This window comes from Aulostomus chinensis, chromosome 13 (assembly GCF_037954235.1).
Source record: "Aulostomus chinensis isolate RoL2024-O1b breed Wild chromosome 13, RoL_Achi_v1.0, whole genome shotgun sequence".
NCBI classification, from domain to species: domain Eukaryota; kingdom Metazoa; phylum Chordata; class Actinopteri; order Syngnathiformes; family Aulostomidae; genus Aulostomus; species Aulostomus chinensis.
The window spans coordinates 5380996-5404222 of NC_141332.1; the positions used below are offsets into that span (position 1 = coordinate 5380996).

The 23227-nt window shown below is 44.2% G+C and overlaps 1 protein-coding gene across 1 annotated transcript; it reads left to right on the forward strand.

The window, feature by feature from the left end:
• The first annotated feature begins 16616 nt into the window (after positions 1-16616).
• LOC147250656 (homeodomain-interacting protein kinase 2-like) lies at positions 16617-22974 on the forward strand. Its single transcript, XM_086222509.1, has 9 exons — positions 16617-16831; positions 20219-20388; positions 20512-20703; positions 20812-20990; positions 21111-21234; positions 21371-21481; positions 21562-21812; positions 21892-22061; positions 22148-22974. The coding sequence occupies exons 1-9, from the start codon at positions 16747-16749 to the stop codon at positions 22246-22248; spliced, it is 1383 nt and encodes a 460-aa protein (XP_086078635.1). The 5' UTR covers positions 16617-16746; the 3' UTR covers positions 22249-22974.
• The last annotated feature ends 253 nt before the right edge of the window (positions 22975-23227 follow it).

Here is a 23227-nt window from a genome sequence, read left to right on the forward strand (position 1 = left end):
CTGGCTGAGGCCAAGGGACAGCACCTTAAAGATCTTACAAAGAGGAAATGATTTGTGCTTCTCTCCTCCTGTGCAGTAAAGGTCGACAGTGACCACCTCTTTCAGACGGCATTTCACAGACAAAAATAGAGTGAAATCCTTTGTTGGGCTGTCTGACAGGGAGAGAATGAATGCCTGCAAGGGGGAACGCTGCAGTGCTGCCTACATTCTTGGCTGATGCTTTGAGGGAGCCTTGCTATCGTCTGCCGTATGACTTGCCATTACGTATAATTATTATAATTATTTCAGAAAACGACGTTTCAGGCAGACTTTATAAAGGGTGTAGTTAAAGACCTTCAGAGCACTAGAGAGAACTTGGAGATTGGAAATAGTCTGATCTGATTATCCGATGTGTTGCTGATCACTAATTATCCTGGAGCATTGAGTCTGTGCTTGATTGACAGCTGCTGCTGAGTTGAACCACACTGCGGTGAGCAAGGACAAAGAAACCAATGGAGTGGGCTCTGAATATCTGTTTTGACATGGGTCGGGCTAAGGAACCGAGTTTTATACCCGCGGATTGGAAAAAGGGAGCTGACAGACTTTCATGTGAGGCAAATAAAATATCATGAAGAGAAGCTACAACTAGGATGCTAGCATACTGGCTCCAGTGACTCCGTGCCGACTGAGCAGCTAGTGCTTTGAATACAAGGTGTGTGTGTGTGTGTGTGTGTGTGTGTGTGTGTGTGTGTGTGTGTGAGAAAGAGAGAGAGAGAGAGAGAGACAATATTGTATAGCATTTAGCCACTAAGGTTGAACACCACTATATTAAGCAGCCCATTTAGCTCTGAACACTAAAGCCAGAATAATTAGGTGAGACTCAATGTTTTCAGCTTGCTATTTGTCTTGGATATTAAGTGTTAGGGTTAGGGTTAGGGTCGGGGTTAGGGTTGGGTTTAGGGTCGGGGTTAGGGTTGGGGTTAGGGTCAGGTTTAGGGTTAGGGTCGGGGTTAGGGTTGGGTTTAGGGTCGGGGTTAGGGTCAGGTTTAGGGTTGGGGTCGGGGTTAAGGTTAGAGTTGGGGTCAGGGTTAGGGTTGGGTTTAGGGTTAGGGTTGGGTTAGGGTTGGGTTTAGGGTTAGGGTTGGGGTTAGGGTTAGGGTTGGGTTTAGGGTTGGGGTCGGGGTTAGGGTTGGGGTTAGGGTTGGGGTTAGGGTTGGGGTCGGGTTTAGGGTTGGGGTTAGGGTTAAGGTTGAGGTTGGGGTTAGTGTCAGGGTTGGGGTTAGGGTTAGGGTTGGGGTTAGGGTTAAGGTTGAGATTGGGGTTAGTGTCAGGGTTAGGGTTGGGGTTAGGGTCGGGGTTAGGGTTAAGGTTGAGGTTGGGGTTAGTGTTAGGGTTGGGGTTAGGGTTAGGGTTGGGCTTAGGGTTAGGTTAGGGTTGGGGTTAGGTTCGGGTTGGGGTCAGGGTTAAGGTTAGGGTTAGGGTTAGGGTTAGGTTAGGGTTAGGGTTAGGGTTAGGTTAGGGTTAGGGTTAGGGTCAGGTTTAGGGTTAGGGTTAGGTTAGGGTTGGGGTCAGATGCACCACTCATCTCTCCTGAATGTCCTGGTTCTCCAGTTTAATAACTTATAAAAATGCTGTTCTGTGTGATCTTGTTGGCCGTTCAACCACCTTGAGATGAGCGAGAACATAATCTCCTGGATCTGTTCAACTCACAACATCCCAACATTCAAATTATTCAAACTTCAGTGAATTGTGGAACCAACTGATGCAATAAAGCACCTTAAGTATACAGTAGTGTTCTTCACTCAACATTATTTTTCCATCCATCCATTTTCTATACCGCTTTTCCCTTAAGGGTCGCCGGGGGGTGGTGGAGCCTATCCCTGCTGACATTGGGTGGGAGGCGGGTTCACCCTGGATGGGTCGCCAGTCTGTTGCAGGGAACATAATTTTTATTGATTGATTCTCAGTAACTTTTTGTTGTTTCAGGTGAGACGCATGTTTGAGCCTCCACTGCTGCCGGGCTCCATGGGACCATCTGCTCGCCCCATGATAGAATACAGGCCTTAGTGCTTTAGGCAAAGATTTGATTTACTGTATGAAAACAAATTATCCATCTAGGGGCACAATAAATAACAGGATTCCACTGAATCCACACAGAATGAGGGAACACCAGCCATTCCTCCCTTTTGTTCTCTTTTTCTCAAAGGACAACAGAGGACAAGTGATTTAGCGAGCCGATTTGTGCTGTCGTAGACATAAAAGTGCAATTGGGCTTTAAGATATACAGTATGTGACAGGAAATTCTTGTTAGCTCCAGCTGCACTCTCTGTTCATAATTTCCTGTTTTCCTTTAATGCCCCCCCACCTGCTCCACTCTCCGTGTGTCATTGTGTTCCTAGATGTCATTCTTTATTAAATACGACTGATTAGATCCTGCTTAGAGCTCTGAAATGATATCTGGGGGAACGAACAAATGCGTGTGAAATACTAAATCAATACGGAAAATTAAAAAGAGGGGGGGGTTAGTGGGGGGGCAGAACGAGGGAGATAAAGAGGAAAGAAAGGCAAGGTACACTGAAACGTACAAAAGAGAACTGAAGAAAACAAGGAAAATGAACCTAGCTTTTACATCTTAGTCATTCTTTACCTCTGTGGTGCTATTTCACCAACCAACACTTGTGTGTGTGTGTGTGCGCGCGCACACGTGCGTGTTTCTTTTTTGTCTCGGTGGGCCTTTTTAAAGTGATTCATGTTTCAGGCTTTAGAGGCAATATTCTGTGCGCCCTCTGCTCTCTCTTCTATTCTCCTTCCCAATTCACTGCTGGCTCCGGATGAAAAAGCTCCCTCTTTTCCTGTAACATAAAGCTCAGACCCGGCCAGGCCATATTTGTTTGGGTGATACACACACTGTACATTTTTCATCACAGTAAAAACACACAACATTTTAATTTATTCAAGGTCATTGATAGAGGCTTGAGTATAAATGTATTTCCTCTTCTTCTGGAGTTACCTCTATCAAAAGTAGCTCCCAGAGAGATACAAAGTGTTTGAGTCAGTAGAAAACCTTCATGTTAATCAATACATTTGCTGAATTGTTTTTGTTGAGCCAGGGTTTGCAGGTTTATGAGTTTTTTTTTAGGTTTCCGTTTCTTGGCTTTTATAACCTCCTTCTACCTCCCCTGCCAACGGAGAGCAAAGCCACGATTTTGATTCTCTTTAAAACTGTGTAGAAAAGGAGGAAGCAGCAGAGGAAAGCTTGCGCTCCGAGCTCCACATTACCTCAGTCATTATCAGAGTTTATGACCTCCATTTCAAATCCTTTTTAGACCGACATTTTTGAGGAAAGGTTCAAGAAAATAGTCCTGTGCAAAAAGAAAGATAAAGTCATGACAGACAAACCCAACCAAACAGACCAGGCCTGGAGGGCCGAGCACAAACGAGGACAGAGGGCGATGAATCCCTCTGTTCTTCAGCTCATGTTGGCGTCAGAATCTCGTGGCTGTGAGACATCGATCTCAGATGGCATCGACGTGACGGGTGAAGCAGAACAGAGGATTTCACCACTGGAGGACACAAGCCTACCAACAGGACAGTTTACAATCCAAACTGATTATAACTTACAGAAGTTATTAAACAGAGGGATAGGCCAGCAACTGCTATGACGCTAAATTCAACAGAAACTGGCCAGCTGGATCAGTTGCTGATAAATCCAGATAAACCATTAATGTGGAGTCCACCGCTCCCTTAGAGAACCTGCACATTAATCAGGAAGAACATCAGTACTTCTCTAGAACCTCCAACAGTATCCAGGGTAGCTGCAGCTGACTGTCACTCTCTCTTTCCTTTGGATTAATAGTCAAGCCCCTCAGCTTTTGACCTTCCCTCAAAATGAGACAGGCAGCATTATAAAGCCAGAGTTCAAAAAAGGTCGTGAGTTTTCACGGGTAAAATGCTTCTCGTCGTGGTGTTTGGATCAACATCGTACTGTCATAGATGATCAATATGAACGAGAGAAACAATTTCTGAGTGTAAACCGACATCATGGAAGGATGGTGGAGTGGTGACTGGACTCAGTGTCGGAACCAACCCAGGAGGAGTCCAGCACCCATCCAGAGCCTCAGTGAGGCGGTCCACTTCAGCAGCACTAGCTATTATGGGTGCAAGGCTCAAAGGAGCTGGTTCCCCTTTCTCTGACCAACACATCCATCTGTCCATCCATCCCTCCATGTTCTACCTCTTCTCCTGTTGAGGGTGGTGGGGGTGGAGCCTATCCCAGCAGCCCTCCCCCTGGACAGGTCACCAGTCCATGGCAGGGCCAACACATATAGACAGACAACCATTGGCTCTCCCAGCCACGCCTACGGTCAATTTAGAGTCTGGATTAACCTGGTCCCTCTTGATGTCTTTGGACTGTGGAGGAAGCTGGAGTACCAGAGAGAACCCAGCAGGAACAGGGAGAACATGGACCACTGCTGCACCGGGCCGCCCCCTGAGCAACACATCTCCTGCTCAATATTCACCTTTTACTCACAATGGTTGCTTTTGGGTTCTGATTTCTAATTATTAGGACCATTGAGGCCAGAGGCTCTTTCTACCACTAAGGTAGATAAACTGTAGTTGAACATGATACTGCAGTTTGTCTGAGTTGAGGAGTTTTATATGTGTGTTATGTACTTTGATAAAAGCAGTGACAAACACTTTTATTTTCTTTTTATACCGGAAAAAGCAATTCTAGCAACATGCTGCAGCCACCATGGGAGAAATCAAATTAATCTAACCATTAATGGCGTGGTGAATCCCATAAAAAGAAAAAATGGAATATATGTCTCAGGCAAAGAACATGCAGAACTTAAATGAGACTGTGAGGCAGGTTCATTTATCTGCACCAAAGTCCTCAGCAGATGAACTGCCACCCTGATGAACCAAACAACCCCATTCCAAGAGAAACAATCAGTTCCGGACCTCAGTAGGTCTGTCACCTCAGGCAGGAAAACAGGGACATTTAAGGAAAAGACAAGCTGCTGAGACAAAAGCCCACATCAGGAAAAAAAACAACATTATGAATGCAAGTAAATGACTTTGTGAGAAGAAGCCAACACAAGAGGTTATCAAAGTAATTAGCTTCAAAAACAAGAGCTAATCACCAAGAGGCTTAGCCATGTATTTTATGAGACACTCGCTATAAATCTCCCACTGACTCTTCCCATGAAGAACCTGACAAGCTTATCAGAGCGTTCATTTGCTAATATTCCTTATCTGAATGAGATCAACAACATCTCAGTTCATCATTTACAGAGGAAGAAGTTCTGGCTCCGATTATATTGATGTCTACAAATACAAACTTAGGTCTCTTACAGTTTTATCAAGATTCTGGTCTTGGTTTCATGATATGATTCAATATTTATGGCACAATGTCCTAAATGGTGCCGAATTAACAATATGCACATCTGCGGCAGGTGTTGAGGCACAAGCAGGATTTGGATCATTTCAGTCCTCTTGAACAAATCATAAATTGGATTGAAAATTCAAAGTTGTCTAAATTCGTCTTCAGCTCGGTGTGTATGTGTGTTTCTTGAAAAACAATTTAAAACTGTAGCAATGAATAGTGCTTTAGATAACAACGGCCAGACCCGGTGAACTGCTCCTCAGGCAGGCAGTGGGTACTTTAACCATACTGGGGCAGGAAGCATTGGTTCAAGCTCTCACTAAATCCTCCTGTGGTTGTAGATGTCGGTGGCATCTTTGAGCAAAGATGAGCATGCTGCCTCTGTAGGTGAGCGATCACCTTCCACCACCACCGGTTTCTCATCTTGTGCTCCTGTTCTAGGTGAATCAGCTCGAACTGTTGAAGACAACGTCACCTGGGATCTGACCTCACACGGACTGAATACGATAGTTTGGCCTGCAGGAGATGGACTGTTTGCTTCGCAGCTCTGACCTGAGATGCTGACTCGAATAAAACGTTAAATTTCTCAAGACGTTCTGCTTTGAATGAAGTTTTGATATTTAAAAGCAGGATGCACATCAGTCATCAGGAACTCTCAACTACCCATGAACACATCAGCACAGGTCTCCTGCAGACTTCCATCTCAAACACTGATGTTAGGGGAGCACTCTGGCAGTCAGGCTGCTCAGGCCCATCGCTGAGGTCCAGCAGGCCCGGCTCCAGGAAGCTGCTTGCCCGCCACAGAACACCTGCTGCCCCACTGCTGCCTCTTTCAGTCCATTTGGAAGAGAAGTGGAGCTACAGTGAGGTCCAGCGAGGTGACGCTCTCCTCCTGGCCCTCAGAGGTGCCGGGGCAGGAGGCAGCAGCCTTCACCTCCTGCTGGAGCTCTGACTGCTGATTTGAGCACTGGTTTCTCTGCAGCAGGGGGGTCGCTGCCTTGTATGTGTTCAAATTGGGTTTCCAAAATTGTGAATTCTAGAGAATAAAACAAATAGCAAATGCTATAATACTGTACTTACTGAGTGTCGATCTCAGTGGAGAATTAATGCTTCAACAAAAAACGAGTGCTGCAGGAGTGGAGAAGCACTGCATGACATGAGATGTAAGGAGCATGGAGGAGTGCTGGGAAGAGGTCACAGGCGTCTCAACATGGATCCTTCCATCCAGCAGAAATCTATCTCCTCCATTCTTCACACAGCACAAGTTGACTGCATCGTTACTTTCAGTGACATTTGGTGTAAAAGTGGTGACCTGCAGTGAGGCCGCCAGAATACTTGAATGAGGAGTAACTCATGCTGTACCCTGTCTGGCTGGTGGTGCAACCTTATTCCAGAGAAAGACTGGAGGGTCTACACTTAAAACCAGAACACAATTAAAAAATAAAAAAAAACATTAAACTTAAATCTTTTACTCTTAAAATGCAGTAAATTTAGGTTCATCTCCCCCCGTTTGACAGGAGGAAGCAGCCGCTCTGCCTCCTCTCTGCCGCAGGCTGAGTCTGATCCCACACTGCTTTCATTTTAGTGTGTTAGCAGGACACAATACTTCCATTGTTGTAAGCTTGTTAGCTTAGCAGTTACGCTGTGGTCGCGTGTACATGGCGGGAGACAGGACGATGAGCTGAGTATTTGAAGAGCAAAATACACTTTTTTGTGATGTATTAATTTAAGATATTTTGTCTTATCTACGGCATAAAGTACGTCAGTAAATGCCACGTGAAATATTCAGCATTGATGTCTATTTAAAAAGCTGGTTGCTAACAAGAGACTGGAGGAGACTACAGAGGACAATGTAAATATTAACACTGTCTTACTCAAAACACAAGAAGCGTAAAGCTCATGCGTCTGCAGTGAGTTCATTTGTAGCGTAACGTTAGCTTGGCACTCATAGCAGCTGCACTCAAGGGGTTTTCATTTGTCAAAATAACTTTGTGAATCAAAACTTTAGTCTCCCCGCAGAGTTTATTTTCGGCTATCTAAAATCCAATATAATAACCCCGCCAACTTCTGGTCGGGGGTTGCTATGGTGATGCTAACATCCAGGCTGGCTTACAAAAGTGCATCATCCCTGCAGCGCTCTGCTCTCGTCAGTTGTGTGAGAATGAACATGACGTGAGAAAGTGGGAAAAAGTGGGTTGCACGGGGACGACTAATTGAACTGCAGTGCGCCGTGCTTGCATCAGTGTGGCTCAGGCGCTCAGCAGCCATCTGCATGCTTCTGCCAGGGAGCAGAGGGATTCATCCTTTGAGTTGACAGATTCTCTGTTTTGTTTGTGCTGTATCCCTTCATCCCTTCACTGGACAGCTGGCTGAATGCTTGAATGTGACGCCTCTCTGGGACTCACTCTGCTGGGCTCCACACGGTATTTGAGGAACTTTTTCAAAGCTAAATTGCTTTGCTTAGTGAGCTACATGTACGATGTCAAACACGGATTTACTTCATGGGTCATGAATGTCTTCATTTCATCCTCAAGTCCTCTGAAAGTTGGGAGTCAACTCATAAGTGAGATACTGAAAAGCATATGGCTCATCACATTCAGACTATGTAGAATGAAGAGGAATAACTTTGAGTGCTGTGCAATATTGAATGAACTGTGGTTTGGAATTCAATTATGAAACTGCTCTCTGGACTGTGTAGTGCCGCCATGCATATGTCAGAGCTGACTGTCATTTCTCAGTCGAATAAAGAGGATTAGATTATGAATTCAATCCATTCCATTGCACATGAGCAGGGTCCGCATGTGCGCTGAAGAATAAAAATATATTTCTTTCATCACGCTGATCAATCCCAGTGACTCTGGCCATCCTGACCTTTCCCCGAGCACCGCCATCAGGCTGACATATTTCAGTGTGAAATGTCTTGACAACGATGGGGTGAATTCCTGTTCAGTTTTGTCGATGCTCATGTTTCCCACAGGATGATTTCCACTGACTTCAGAGATCGCCTAACTGGCACTCGAGGTTAATATCGCTGGCTTTGAGTGAAATATCTCTTGACAACTACAATGAAATTTGTGAAAGATATTCAAGGACTCTTTAATGGTCCCCTGACTTTTTATCTTGGCCAAAACTTGACTTTAGTTGTCAGCAAATAGACGCGGCCCCCCCTGAGCCTGCAGCCAGGGCCTGTGTTTGTGGTGTGTAGTAACATAAATCATACATGACATTCAGATCAATCTTCACTCATGATTTGAAGGTTGGAAAGGAGTCTGCACACCAAATCTGCATTCATACCAATATTGACGTTTAACATTTACACACTCCAGGGCAAATGATGGATATTCATCAGGTCAAATGACACATTTGCCTTATTTTGCTTAGGAAACGGGCTTGTGGGGCGACACTGAGGAGGAGAGGACAGGCTCTGACTCAGTCAATGGATGCGTCGGTTAAATCCCAGTCACGCACTTTTATTTACACATGCAAAAATAATTTCCCATGTCAGCTTTTTGCTTTGTAAAGCCTCCCCTCACTCCCCCTCCTCTGACTGAAGCGTCTCTCTGTTGTAATTGGGTGACAGACTAAAGCTTTCAAGCCTCAAACTGAATTATTTTTAGGAGCTTATTGCTACCACTCAAAATAGACCTTCATGTGTTTTTACGTGGTTTAATGTCAAACGTGCGAAGCTGAACGAGGATGACGAGAGAGAACAGGATTGATTTGGCTCCATTTATAATGCTTGTTGTTTTTTGGGGGTTCACTTCTGTCAGCGCTACCAGGCTCCAGTTTGTCAGAACCACTTCAACTGGTGCGTCCCATTAATGACTGATAGGACAATTAAAGGATGAGCCCCGTGTGCTTGCACCTGGTTTCTGTTTATCTTGGTTTAAATGATTAATGGGTGCAATTTTTGAACTTGTCCCATATTGAGCAAGAACGTTCTGACCAACAACCGCAAAATGGCTGCGACGGAACATTTGTCAGTGTCAAAGTGCTTTTTTTTCCTCACTGACAGGATCACACCGGTATTATAAGTGATAAACAACATAATGGAAACGAGGTTCTCAGAGAATACTGAGATCTGCTGAAGGAGCAAAAAATACAATGCAATTTGATCGTTTGCCTTCAAAAAGTAATCACTTGTTTGATCTTTTCATCAGATTTCATCAAAAAACACTGATTGGTTTCAGAGATGTTCTGCTACCAAAAACACGCTGGTGGTCACATGACCCTTTTGGATGAGGTGTTTGTTTCTGCTCAGTCAAGAGAAGTCCTGGGCCATGTCAAGGAGAGAAAACCATAACTTGGCAGCATCTGAAAGAAATCTGAATAAAGCTTCATGTTTGCATGCAAATGAGGGCTGTGCCGTAGCTGCAGAGTGCCGGGACGCTGCGTGGGCATGACCAGCAGACAGCAGAGTCACTGGAGAGGCTGACATGAACCCTAATATTCTGATTGCAAATGGGCTAACAAATCAAAATGAATTGAAATAAAAAGAGCAACAAATAATTACAGGGGCCATCAAGCGTTTCATAACCCCATCAAGTTAAATATTTCACCACGTAAACAACTGAGCGGCTGGATTTCTCTCTGCTCGTGTCCTCCGTCCGTCTACATGTGTGGTTGTTTCTCAAAAATGCCTGCCTCCGTGCAAGCGAATGGCTGCTGACAACGAGTAAGATGCAGAGTCAGAAATATTTAACTTTTAAAACAAGCCATCCACACACTCCAACGCTTCCTTCCAGATACTTTTATGACGTAATGTACAAAGTAGCGGGGGGCCAATCGCTCTAAACATGGCCGACCGAGGGTGAGGATGTGGGACAAGCCTTGTGACATGTAATCGATTACTTTTGTGAGCATACGTCCAACTCATATCCGTCTGACAGACGAGAGGAGAGACAAGACAGGAGTGTTCCTCACTGGTTCCATTTCCTTGACGACGGTTCCCCTCTCACCTCCTCAGCTCTGGTCTCTGGCAGGGAGCTGAAGGCTTTTAGAACTCTGCGTGGGTATGACCTTCTACTGGGTCCTTAGGTCACAAGTGAGCTCTGGTTTTCAGAGTCGTGGAGGTCACACGGTGGTTGGTAGACATGCGTGTCGTTGGGTCCAGGTGTGAGTGGGTGTAGAGTTTCCTCGGTAGGGGACCATATGGTAGGTGGGGGGACAGGTAGTGATGAAGGCCCCCTCCTCTGTTCAGGGATGCTCGCTCCAGTTTGACGTAAAAAGCCTCTGAATGTCTTTTCTTCTTCTGTCCTCAGAGGAATGAGACGGAAGAATCTGGACCAGAAATGGCTTATAAAATCCATGTAGGTTTGAACTGTAAAAGGCACTTATTTCATCGAGCGTGACGGCCGCTCCAGGGAGGGGCTCACTGTGAAGGACGCACTGATGCTGGAGCAGGAGGGGCTCACGTCCCCAGACTCTCCTGACCATCAGGAGCAAAAAGAAGTCGCTCCTGTCAAGTTAATTTGATCATTCAGCATGTTACTGCTCATCTTATTAATTATCAGGCCCAATTTAGACAGGTTGAGGGAGAGGTAAAAAATAAGAGAGAGATGCTTTAATATCACTGATGACCTCGTGTCTGTTTTATTCCTGGGGGGGGGATTTATTTCTCAGGGCTAAAGGAGCTGGAAAAATAGCAAACGAAACCGAAAGTTGCGTTGTGCTGCCGACATGGTTGAATTTCACCCACTGTGAATATCTGTGCGGCACTTTGAACAAGCCTGCCTCGGCTCACAGGAGCACACAGAAAATAACCAGCACAGAACAAGTTGCTTTCCAATCAAATGAAGAGCTTTTGTTACATCCTGCTTTCATTTCCCTTTCAAAATGATCCAAAAGCAAAAACTCCAGAAGGAGAAGTCGGATAGACGGAGCAAGTCAGACAAATCCAACACTGACAGGGGTTTTGGTGGCGAGAGACAGTGTGTGTGTGTGTGTGTGTGTGTGTGTGTGTGTGTGTGTGTGTGTGTGTGTGTGTGAGAGTGTGTGTGTGTGTGAGTGTGATGGAGTTTAACCATAATTAATCAGTTCGTGCTTCACTTCACTAAATGGGGAAAAAAAAAAACATTTACATTCAACAAGCAGCAAACAGTGGAACACACAATCAAGATTTCCAAATTTAGATTGTCCATGTTGAAGATGCTAATTAGGGTTTCATGTAATTGTGGTACTCAAGCAGCAATAATGAGTCAGCCTGACTAATGTGTGTGTCTGTGTGTTGCAGTTTTCTCTCCTCCATAAATCTTTTAACTATTCCTGAAGCTGGAGAGAAATAACGATCCGGGTGTTTCCAGTCAAACGTGGAGAACATTTCCCTCTTTTGTTAGCTTTGGAACACACCAGCGTGGTTGCACGTTGTGTCTGTGTCTTGCAGACAAGGATTCTTCCGCACATGAAACCAAGCATCTTTAGTGTGATTCCTTCGATCTTAAGTTCATCAGTTTGGTGCTTCTGATGATGCTGAATGTTTGTTTCCTCCACCGTCAAAACCCTGTAAGCAGTAATCCACAGTCCAGCGTCGAAATCCAGCTGTACAGGAGCGCGTGCGGATGATGTCATCACTACTCTGTGAAATGAGCTGTTTTCACCTTGCAACACTCGAACGTATGAAAAGCTCATTCAACGACAGACTGTGCTGGACTCCACAGCGCGACTCAGCCATTCCTCATTAGCTTCTTTGTTGCTGTGATTCTGCTTTACTAGAAAATGAAAAGTTGTTCCAATTGTTTTAGAAATCCTCTGAACGACAAAACCACCGAAGAACACACAGCTGCAACCATCACAGCTTTATTGCATTTCATTGGGTATGATGGCAGGCACCTGGGAGGAGGCCCAAACACATATGGCTCAATAATACACCCCTATGGTTGCAGTCGTTTAAAATGTTAATGACACCGTATAAAGGAACACCTGTGTAGAGCTTCACCCCCACAGCCGAAGCTTGCTAGGCCCGTTAGCCACGTGTCCCTCAGGTCCTCTCGGGTCCATACCTGCAGAAGGTTATCACATTCAAAAACTTGATAGTGATTAAAATCAGTCACTGAGATGGTATTTTAATTGGACCCACATTCATGGTTGCCTGTAAAGAAAACCACCAGCCAACATTTCATGATCCACCTGTTTTAATTATGTGAAAATGTCTATCGTGAAAATACAAAACAGCAGCATTATGGTGGAGCAGTGGTCAGCACTGTGGCCCCCAGCAAGAAGGTTGTGGGTGGAGCCCCAGCTGGAGCACGGGGTCTTTCTGGGTGAGTCTCCATGTTCTCCCTGTTCCTGCTGGGTTCTCTCTGGTACTCCAGCTTCCTCCACAGTCCAAAGACATCAAGAGGGACCAGGTTAATCCAGACTCTAAATTGACTGTAGGCGTGGCTGGGAGAGCCAATGGTTGTCTGTCTCTATGTGTTGGCCCTGCCATGGACTGGTGACCTGTCCAGGGTGAAGGCTGCTGGGATAGGCTCCACCCCCCCCCCCCCCACCCCACCACCTTTAACAGGATGAGCGGTAAAAAATGGATGGAAGGATGGAAAATACAAAACAATGAAAAAAATATTAACTTTCCTCCAGCCATGAGTTTCTCCGGAGTCACGGTTCGGTGTGTGTGCATGGTTGTCTGCTTGTGAGAGTGAGCGTGAGAACCAGACGCATCAAAGTTGGTCTTCTCCAAGTATTTAATTTCATTGAAATTGAGATATCCCTCCTCTCTTGCACTATAAATATCTAAATGTAAACTTTTGAAACTGCAAGCAAATGTTTTTGTCCTGCAACACTTGGAAGAGCAAACAAGATGACAACAAATTCACTTGACTTACAATGTTAGAAAAGTTATTGCAGCGTGGAAAGTTTCCTTTCAAATCTGGTTTGTTTGATTGCACGATGAAGAAAACATGAACCTCCTCACATGACTGGTGGCGCGACAAAACTCAGCTTGTAAAGCAAAAACCAAGATAAAGCTTTGACCTACACCAGTATCAAAGACAGTGACGCTGCCCTCCTGTCCCACACGTGGAAGCATAAATGAACCTCCTGTGACACGTTCATATAGTTGTGGTTGTGAGGTCATATTAGGCTTTAGCAGCATCACTGAAGTGAGTCCCACGCCAGCAAGGATCGATATTGTGAGCTTATTGAAGCCTACTTGTACAGGAGCTCAGACTTTCCTGAGTCATTTGAATGAGGGCGACGCGTGGATGAGTCAGCAGTCACAGGCAGAGACAGGTAGCACGACACACCCACTCCCTGCGCGCACACACACACACACACACACACACACACACACACACACACACACACACACACACACACACACTAAATCATGTGTCTTTGTTTTCCTTTTCCTTCTCTTTTAGTGTCTCGTGTCTTTGGTCCCGTTTAAGTCATTTCCCTCCAGCTGCTTCTCCCGGCATGATCAAGATGGACAGGACTCAATCAGTCCTTCCACCAAAGCCCACCTTTGAGAGTAAAAGCTCTGGTCTCTGAGCAGGTCAGTGTCTCTTGGGCAGCATGTGACGTCTTCTTCACATCCCCAAATATGTGGCCTGCCCAGCAGTGTGTGAAGCCCTCGCCCCTCAGAGGACCTTCTGAGAGGCTCCGCTTCCTCTGAAAGCATCTTTAATTTTTACTCATCTATTTCCCTGCTTGTACTTTAGGCGGCACGGTGAAGATTTACGTGCTTGTTAGTTAGATTCCCCTGCCTCTCCTGCTGCCTTGAACAGCTTTTAATTGTGCATGGAAATGTTCATTTCTGTCCCTGATTACGTGTTCCTTGTTTCAACCGTCGTTTATTTTCACCAGCAGGGAAATAAAGTCAGTTATTGTCATTTCTAGAGGGGTTTGTACTCCGAAGGCAGGAAATGAAAAGAGCACCTCTTCATCTCTCCGTCCCTCGGCATGAGAGAGGATGCACCCGTCTTAGCACAGCAACACGTCAAACGTGACGACAGTCGTATTTCAGTAACAGAATCAGTGATGGGTTTTTAAAATTCCCCCCGATACATCCCAGTGGACCAGGTCCTGTTTCAGTACATATTGAGGACAAAATTATATTCCTGAGCTGCTGATGAAGATGAAGACACTGTAAGAGTGGCGTGGGCAGGAGATCTGTCAGGTTGAGTTCAGGAAGTACTGACAGTTGTGTTTGAACATTAATGCCATGACTCTGCTTCCTCCAGGCCGAGATTCTAGGCTCCTGCAAGGGTTTGCATGTTCAAAACCGAAAGATGAAGGTGGTTAGAAAAAAGCTGTTTTTCTGAATATCAGCACTCGAGGAAGCAAACCACTTGGTGGGAACTCACTGCTGTATCAGAGGGGTTTTATAGATGAAGCAAATAGTTACTGACCTTACCGCCAGAAAACAACCCAACTTTCTGCTTCCTCTTTCTTTGTCTTCTTTTCATATGCAGAAGACAAACCTAAGAGTGAACAGAAATTTGCACCGACTCCAGAGACCGCTGGTCTCAACGGTGGCACGACAGAAGTTATTCATAACAAATCAGTGCTGCAGTTGTGCAGCTCGACACCAAAATTTTTAAAATGAACACCTCTGAGTTGGCAGCCATGCTGAAGTCCGTCACCATCACCAAATCGGCTTTGCTGCATCTTCAGACTGGTCGCCACAAATAAACTAAAGCAAGTTTTTGATTTGTCACAGAACATTAAAATGCTTTGTTGTTAATAGTCCTATAAACAGCATTTGCAAAATAGTGAGAACATTTCCAGATGTTACCTCAGAAAGAGCTTTTACTCCTTTCTTCTGAGGATTTGTGTGCCCTCATCTCAGTTTTCTTCATCATTGCTGTTTGATAGTTTATTAAATCTGATTTCAAGCTGATTTCAGTTCATGTGTCAGATCCCTAGGAACCAAAGTTTCATGATCATTTACTTCTGCACAGTTGTCCTGATGGACCCTCATCTAGTTCTTGTTGTCTACCACCTCTTCTCCCTTCTTCTTCATCAAGATGCTGCATCATGTAGAAACCCCAGTCAGTCAGTCGGACAAAAACAAGGCACCACAAAGAGACAAAAAATTAAATCAATACAAAAACAGGATTTTGATTTCCTCACACTTCTGTGTTATGTTTTAAATGAGACAGTTGCCCGGGGCACCCGCATCCTCCCATCATCACTCAGCCATCCTCTCCGTTCGCCAGTGAAAAAAAAAAAAGAGTCTTAGCTCACAAAATCCATCAAGACATGTAAGAGATATTTGAGATTGTGGAGAAATCAGTCATTCAGTTAGGCTGCTGTGAGTTAAGAGGAGTGAGTAGAGCCTGTTGACAGCGTGTGTCAAGTTTCAGAGGATGAGTGAAACGCTTCTTGAGCTACAGTGTCAATGTTTGGCAGATACAGTGAAATCATTTCCAGTGTTTCTTGAACAGCCCACGCCGACGGCCAACATCAGGCCTTCATCCTTCATGTTCTCTCTACTTCATTTGTTTGCATCCCAGGCGATTAATAGTTTGCATTCTTCATGGACTCTAGTTTTGTTCTTTACATTGTTCTTAATTTCATTTGTGTCTCTTTTTCCTGTTTGCAGTTTGTGTTTTAGTTCATGGTTATTAGTTCCTGCTTTATTTTGAAATCACTTCCCTCCTGTGTTTTCATAAGCTTTACACTTCCTGTCTTTATCTGTGTCCCTCCTACTTTCAATCTTTCCCCTGTGTCTTTTCTGCTTATCAGTGCTTGTCAGTAACAGTGCTCTTCCCATTGCAGAGGGTCTGTGTGTGCTTGGGGCAAAGTGACCCCTTTGGAGACTTTTATTCCACTGGCAACACCAACTGCCTTGTGCTGGGGCCTCCCCAGACCATCACCAATGACAATGAACAACAAAGTTTTAGAGGCAGAGGTGGGAGGTAGATGGGTGATGTCTGCTCCCACTTATCCATTGCAGAGTCAGTTTGTAGCCTGAAGCCACAACTTCAACAACACAAGCAGCTGGCAACACTAAGATGTGTGTCTTTGATCTATGAGTTGTGTCTCTGACACTTGGGTTCTGTCTTTGATCTATGAGTTGCGTCTCTGACACTTGGGTTCTGTCTTTGATCTATGGGCTATATCTTTGATTCCTGGGTCCCTTCTTTAATCAATAGGTTCTGTCTTTGATCTTTGGGTTATGTCTTTGATTCCTGGGTCCCTTCTTTAATCTATGGGTCCTGTCTTTGATCTATGGGTTGTTAGATAATAGATAAAGGTTAAAAAGTGATTGATGTCTTTGATAATACCCGAGTTCTATAATCCAGCATCAGAATTCTTACACAAACACATAACAGAAATGTACACATTTGTACAGAATACAAGTAGTAGTACAAGTAGTAGTGACTACCAAGCTCACTACACTACTTCTTATCTAAGTCATTTTTACTGCTAACTGAAAAATGGCTTCACGTGAAACTGGAGAACTGATCTATGAGGAGCATCTGCAGACTGGAGATGCCTCCATGTCTGACTACTATGATGAAGGTATAAACAAAACCTCTCCTAAATCAATCTTTAACCTAATTAAAGATCCCCCTGTTACTTTCCAAGGACTTTCAATAAAAATGAGACATTTCCAAAACAATAGAATAGATCACTAATAACAGATACGAGTGTCCAGACAGACCCAACTGTCTGGCAGCAATTCTACATTTCTACAATTTCATTTAGCAAACGCTTTTGTCCAAAGCGACGTACAACACAAGCAAGAATTTAGACCTAATTAAGGAAAAACCCATAGTAGTGCAAAAGTGCTTCAGTTGTGATTTGGTCACAGGTACTGCCATCTAGTGGCAGAAGAAGTGGTTTTTTTTGACAAACATACAACATCACACAACACAGTTCGTGCTACATAGTCACTCAGTGCTGGGTCTGGGACCCTCTGACTTATTCTACCCTGAAAACCCAGATAAATTGATTTTACTTAAAATATTTGCGTCAAGTGATTGCCTCAAATAGTCTGAGTTACTGATTGATAGAAAAATTAAATTTTTTAAGTACAGTCTAATTAAATGTACAACATGCAGAATGTGGTATTTTTAGTCATGTATACTTAATTGGTTTAAGTAATCAACAATAGAAAAACACTGTGGAGTCTACTTAAAAGTACAATAGTCAGAACTCAGTAGTCTGAGTGCAATGAACTTGAAATTCTAGTGAATTAAGAAAATTTGACTGCCTTAAAATTAAAAAATTTGGAAAATTCAAATGACCACACAGTGCAGTACTTTCTATTCACTTTATTGAAAAACAATATTTTAATAATTTAATATATTTTAATTTTTTTTTTATTTTACTATCCAGGAAATAAGGTAAACACTTCTTTGCAAATATACAGTTTTTTTCATTCTATGAAAAGTTTTCAAGTTTAGGACAAACCCAACAGCAGCAATATCCAGTGAGAACCAGAGTTGGCAATAAAAACTGCAACTTTCTAAAAACTGGCAATAAAAACTGCAACTTTCTAAATTGTGTCCATTTATACGTCAAGTAAAAAGATAATCACATACAAAATAACTTCCTTCAAGAATATTTGCTCAGTGCAATGTAATATTCAACCAATCCATCCATGGAAATAAAGAATTGTGCCATACATTTATTTGTCTTTAGCTACAAATACAAGGATAAAGACACGGACACGCACACACACACAGACGCACACACACACAGACGCACACACACACACACCATGTGGCAACATGTTCAGTAAGTGCAAAAAGAAAAACTGTTCTTTGTGAGCCACCAAACGAAGTAGGCATTAACAACTGTCCTGTGAGGACCAGAGGTTGTACAAAAAGACAAAAAAAAACAACCCAGAAACGTTCTCAAATGTGCCTTCTTTGGAATAATGTCAAAAAAGTACAAATGTATTTCATACTGCAAGGTCATTTTTCAGCTTTTGAAGCTTTGGAGGTAGGGCGCCTTGACCCAGGTTCAGCATTACCTGCTGAATGAAGGTGAAAGTGTTACGGTAAAGCCAAACATGAGACACACTGCTTGAGGTAGGCTGGTGAGTGTTTCCATGACAAGGCTGCCTTCTATGATGACGCCCAGTCTTGATGGGTTCAGCTGAGATGATGCTGGGCTTGAAGCTGTGTTGTCCTCAAAGCAGATGATTCCCATTGGTGTGTCCACAGACTCAAGATCCTACAGTGTGAGCAACAAGACAAAAAGGAAATATGGAGGTTAGCAGCAAATTATTGCATCCGATCAGCTGTGTGGCCTCTTTAATAGCCCACATGACAAAGCCCGTATGGACAGAAGCCACCGTGTAGACCCTGTTAATGTGTGCTGGGACTGTCTTCATGTGTGTTTCTTCTTTTTTTGTCTTTCACTGTCAGTAAAATGTTAATTCAAATTTCATATTTTCTGACTGGTTTGTTTAGTTATACAGCATGTACAGCAGTGAGAACAAATTTCCCTCCTGGGACAATAAAGTCAAGTCAAATTATAAGTCATTGTGTTTCAGGTCAGTTCTAGATAGGCGTTGTGTAAACAACAGATTTTTTTAAAAGGACTCAGCACTATACAATTAATTTGGCATCATTTTCAGATTAAAATTTAATTAACATAACAGACTTGTTAACCCTAATAAATAAAACTAATTTGTTCTGGCTGACATTGAAAATACATTTTAAAGTTAAATAAACTGAGGTACAATGAAACATCTACATGAAGAGAACACAGAATGACAAAACTGATTCAAACACTGACCGTAAAACGTTCCTCACCAAACTGCTCTTTAAGAACAAAGACGCGTCGTCCCCAAGAATGATTGGCGGTCCCCTCAGGACAAGGCATCGAACAGCTGTTGGCTCAGTGCTCTGCAAAGAGATATCACACATTTAAATGTAGAAAAAAAAGAATCATATTCTGTAATATGATTGAACTAACCATTCATATAATTTCAAGAAAACATAACTATCAACCCACCGTTGTCTGTTGTAGCAGGTCAGTTAACTGAATTGCTATAGTTCTAATTCTACATTTCAAATAGAAATCTATATTGGAAACGCATGTAGAGAACTACTCTGGAAAACTGGGATCATCAAATAAGTCAAGCTCAAATTTAGGCACACTCTAATGTACATGTTTCAAACGAGAAGTTTGGCCATTTCTAATATAGTTAAAGAAAAATAGCTTCCCTCATTCTCACAGGAAATGGCATCCTTCTTACTGGACCACAAATTTGTAAAAAAAACAGAAAAATGCAGGCCGAAAATGTGTCGAGTGACCAAATTTCTCTTCTCCATGTGAAAGAAAATGGCGCAAAGTTGTCAGTAGCCTCCAACGGACAAACCAGACTTGTCTTGAATCATCAGCCAATCACAGCAGGCCACCACTGTGTCTAACTTAATAGTTTAAGTTTTTTGAACTAAAAAAAACGAGTACACTCATTAACTGTCTCATATCCTACTTTTACACTCATATTATTTAAGTAATGCACCAAATTTATCAAAACTAATTTATTAAAGTGGTATGGACTCAAATTATTTGCTTGGAAAGGACTTTCGGGTTTACAGTGTACCCCACAGGACAAAGAGGAGAAGAGTCAGGTTCAGTGCCTCGGTGCTCTCTGAACAATTGAGTCTTCAATTGTCTCTTAAAAGTAGAAAGGGACTCAGCAGAACGCACAGAGTTCGGTAGTTCGTTCCACCATTTGGGAACAACAGAAGAGAAGAGAAGAGCACCATCTCAAGGTCTTTGACATGTGCAGCGATGAGTTCAGCAGCACTATCAACTGGGGAAGAGGGGCAAAATCTGTCCTTTTTCAGAAAAAAAGCTGAGCAATACTCCTGGTGATCTTTGGCTTTATTGATTTACACGCTTGTCTGACTGAACTCTCACCTTCTGCTTTCTGTGTCTCAACAGATGACTTCCTGCTCTTCCCTGGGACCTTCCTGGGCCACAACCACAGGATCCTGAAGTCCCTGGGTGAAGGTGGCTTTGGATACATCGCCAAATGTGTGAACATGAAGACCAAGACACCAGTGGCTGTGAAAGTCACCAAAAAACAATTCTTTCGCCAGGCCCAGGAAGAGGTACAGCACTAAAAAAACAATAAGTCACAATTAGAAGACTTCATAATTTCCATCAGAGTGTCAGGACAACTCTCTTGAGTCAGTGTGAACAGCAGAAATCTGACCTTTTGAGTTTTTTTGCAGCTTGCCATCCTGGAGAGTCTGAGGCACTTAGACCCAGACAAGGCCAACATCATCCAATGGATGAATTCCTTTTACCATGAAGAGCGCCTCTGTCTGGAATTTGAGCTGCTGGACCAGAGTTTGTTTGACTTCCTGGAGCAGAGAAGCTACCAACCTCTGACCACCAAGCAGCTGCGTCCAGTTGTTCACCAGGTCTGAAGCCACTCTGGATGATTCTCTTGTCTTTGTATTGCTTGAGAAGGATTTGTTGATAAAGTTACACATTTTACCTCTTAATGAGCAACATGTGTGTGTTTCCAGTTGACCTCTGCTCTCATCCACCTGGGGACAGTCGGACTGATTCATGCTGATGTCAAACCAGAGAACATCATGGTTGTTGATCGGCGTCAGCAGCCATTAACTGTCAAATTAATCGACTTTGGCATTTCTTTCTGGTCTGCCGCTGCGCCTCGGACCTGTGAGCAGAGTCTCTGGTACAGGTAGGTACATTCAGACACCTGTGGACGTGATGTGATGTCATATCTGAAAAAGAGAAGGTTAAAACTCATGCAGGTGAGAGTTTGGTCTGACCTGTGTGCACCATTCTGGTCTGCTCTCAGGGCTCCAGAGGTCACCTTGGGCCTGCCGCTCTCTCCGGCCATCGACATGTGGTCTCTGGGTCTGGTGGCAGCAGAGCTGGCTATTGGATCTCCTCTGTATCCTGCAGAGGACGAGTACGACCTGGTAAGCGTTCCATCACCAAGTCTGTGGACTCTCTTGTCCTTATCTGGTCATTTACCTTAAACAAGTCATCCAACTGTTCTGAAGTTAAACCAACATTGGTGTGTGTGTGTGTGTGTGTGTGTGCGTGTGTGTTCAGGTGAAGTTCATCGTGGAGACGCAGGGTAAACCAGCTGACCACCTGCTGGACTGTGGATCCAGCAGCTCTCGTTACTTCCAGAAGAGCAGCGATTCAACCTGGAGGTTCAAGGTACCGTTACATCTACAGGTCTGTGTGTGCTGATCTATCAGTCTGTCATCGCCTGCTAACTTGATCAATGTGTATTTTAGTCTCCTGAGGAGTTTGCTGAGGAGACTGGACATCGCTGGGAGGAGACTCGATACTTCCCTCTCTGCTCTCTGGAGGAGCTGGAGCAGGTGGCAGTTGAACTGGTGCCCAGGGACGCAAAAGACCAGAAGGAGCTGCGTCAGCTGACAGAGCTGGTGATGGGGATGCTGCAGCTCGATGCTAACGAGCGCATCACCCCCTCCCAGGTGCTGCAGCACCCGTTTTTCTGTGCTGACCAGCTCACTGACAGCAAGTAAGAAGTGTGTGGTGATGCAGCATGTCCAGCTGTGTGTTTGGACTCCAGTGACTCACTGATTTGATCTGTCTTCCAGTGTTGACTCCTGCTCAGTGACAGACATTCAAATGGCAGAGCCACAGACCAGCCAGGAGTCACCTCAGCGTGCGGCCATCGAACCTGTGACCCTGTTTGAGGAGGCTCCATCAGCTGAACAAGCTGAGTCAAGCGTCTGCACGGAGCAGAGAGCTGCAGACATCCAGCCTGGTTAGTCACATGACTGAGGTGCTGGCTGGCACTTTGTGTTTCTAGTTGCTCAAAAACTAACAACACATTTTCCATCTGATTTTCAGGGGTCGGGATGAGCGGCGGCGGGAAGGAGGGACAGGTGTGGAGCTTCTTCAGGACGATTGCCAGAACGTTTCTCTGCTGCTTCACTGCAGATGAAGCATGAGGGTCAATGTGCTCACACACAAACCCTGAAACAGAGACCTCAGGCAGTTCTGACAGGACCCTCAATCAGGATGAACCTGCTTGTTTCCTCATTCTCTCAGAATGATGCACAGATAACCTGAAGCCAGCCTGAGCTGGGTTATTTTTCTGCGGCAAAAAGTGGCAATTCGCTCTTCGGAAAATCCTGCTGTCATTTCAGGCAGGGGTCGGCGGGGCTGGGGAAGCATCCCTCAGCAGAACGTGTGGCCGGCTCAGGGTTGACTGCTGTAGGCTGTGGGAACAGTGAGATGTTTTCCTACGTTATTCTCAAAATTATGATGGTCATCCATCAGGACTTGTCCCCCCCCCCCCCCCCCCCCCGCACATCAACTTCCCCGCAGGACACATCACACATGGACAGCTGAGAGATGCAGTCGAGTTACATCCACTTCATAACTTGATCCACGGGGCTGTGACAGCACTGCAAAGCAGCTTCACTGCATCTTAATGGTGCATTCACTTGTACCCCGCAAACTCATAAATCTGTTCTGAAGTTTGTTTGAAATGGCGCAGTTTATGTTTTCCTGATGTTCCTGTGCTGAGATCAGTCATTCAACACTGACGATGAACTGTGGCATCTGAAAACGTCCTGCTGCTCTCACAGTGCAACAGCGATGTGACTTCTTCTAACCAGTGACGAATGTGATGGTTAATTAACTTTGATTCATATGTTTTTCTCAAGTTAAATGTTAATTAAAATGATCTTCTGCTCAGGAAGCACTGTTACCTCTCAGTCATGCTGTCTGGGATCATTGGCTGAGCCCTTGTTTAGATCATAGTCACCCCCACTAAAAACCTACTGTCTGTGGTGTCTTAAATGTTTGTATAATCAATGTAAATAATTATTGGAGAAATATATGGTGCTGCTGCTCACTGACATGGTATTGAAGCTACTGTTACCAATAGTTGCTCTCCAAATGTCTTAAATTGTGACAATTAGG

Bases quoted from the DNA above. Each gene is read 5' to 3' on its own strand.
- LOC147250656 (XM_086222509.1), top strand. From the start codon at position 16,747: ATGGCTTCACGTGAAACTGGAGAACTGATCTATGAGGAGCATCTGCAG. The intron at 20,704-20,811 runs GTCTGAAGCCAC...GTGTGTTTCCAG, and splicing joins TGCGTCCAGTTGTTCACCAG to TTGACCTCTGCTCTCATCCA. The intron at 21,813-21,891 runs GTAAGAAGTGTG...TCTGTCTTCCAG, and splicing joins GACCAGCTCACTGACAGCAA to TGTTGACTCCTGCTCAGTGA.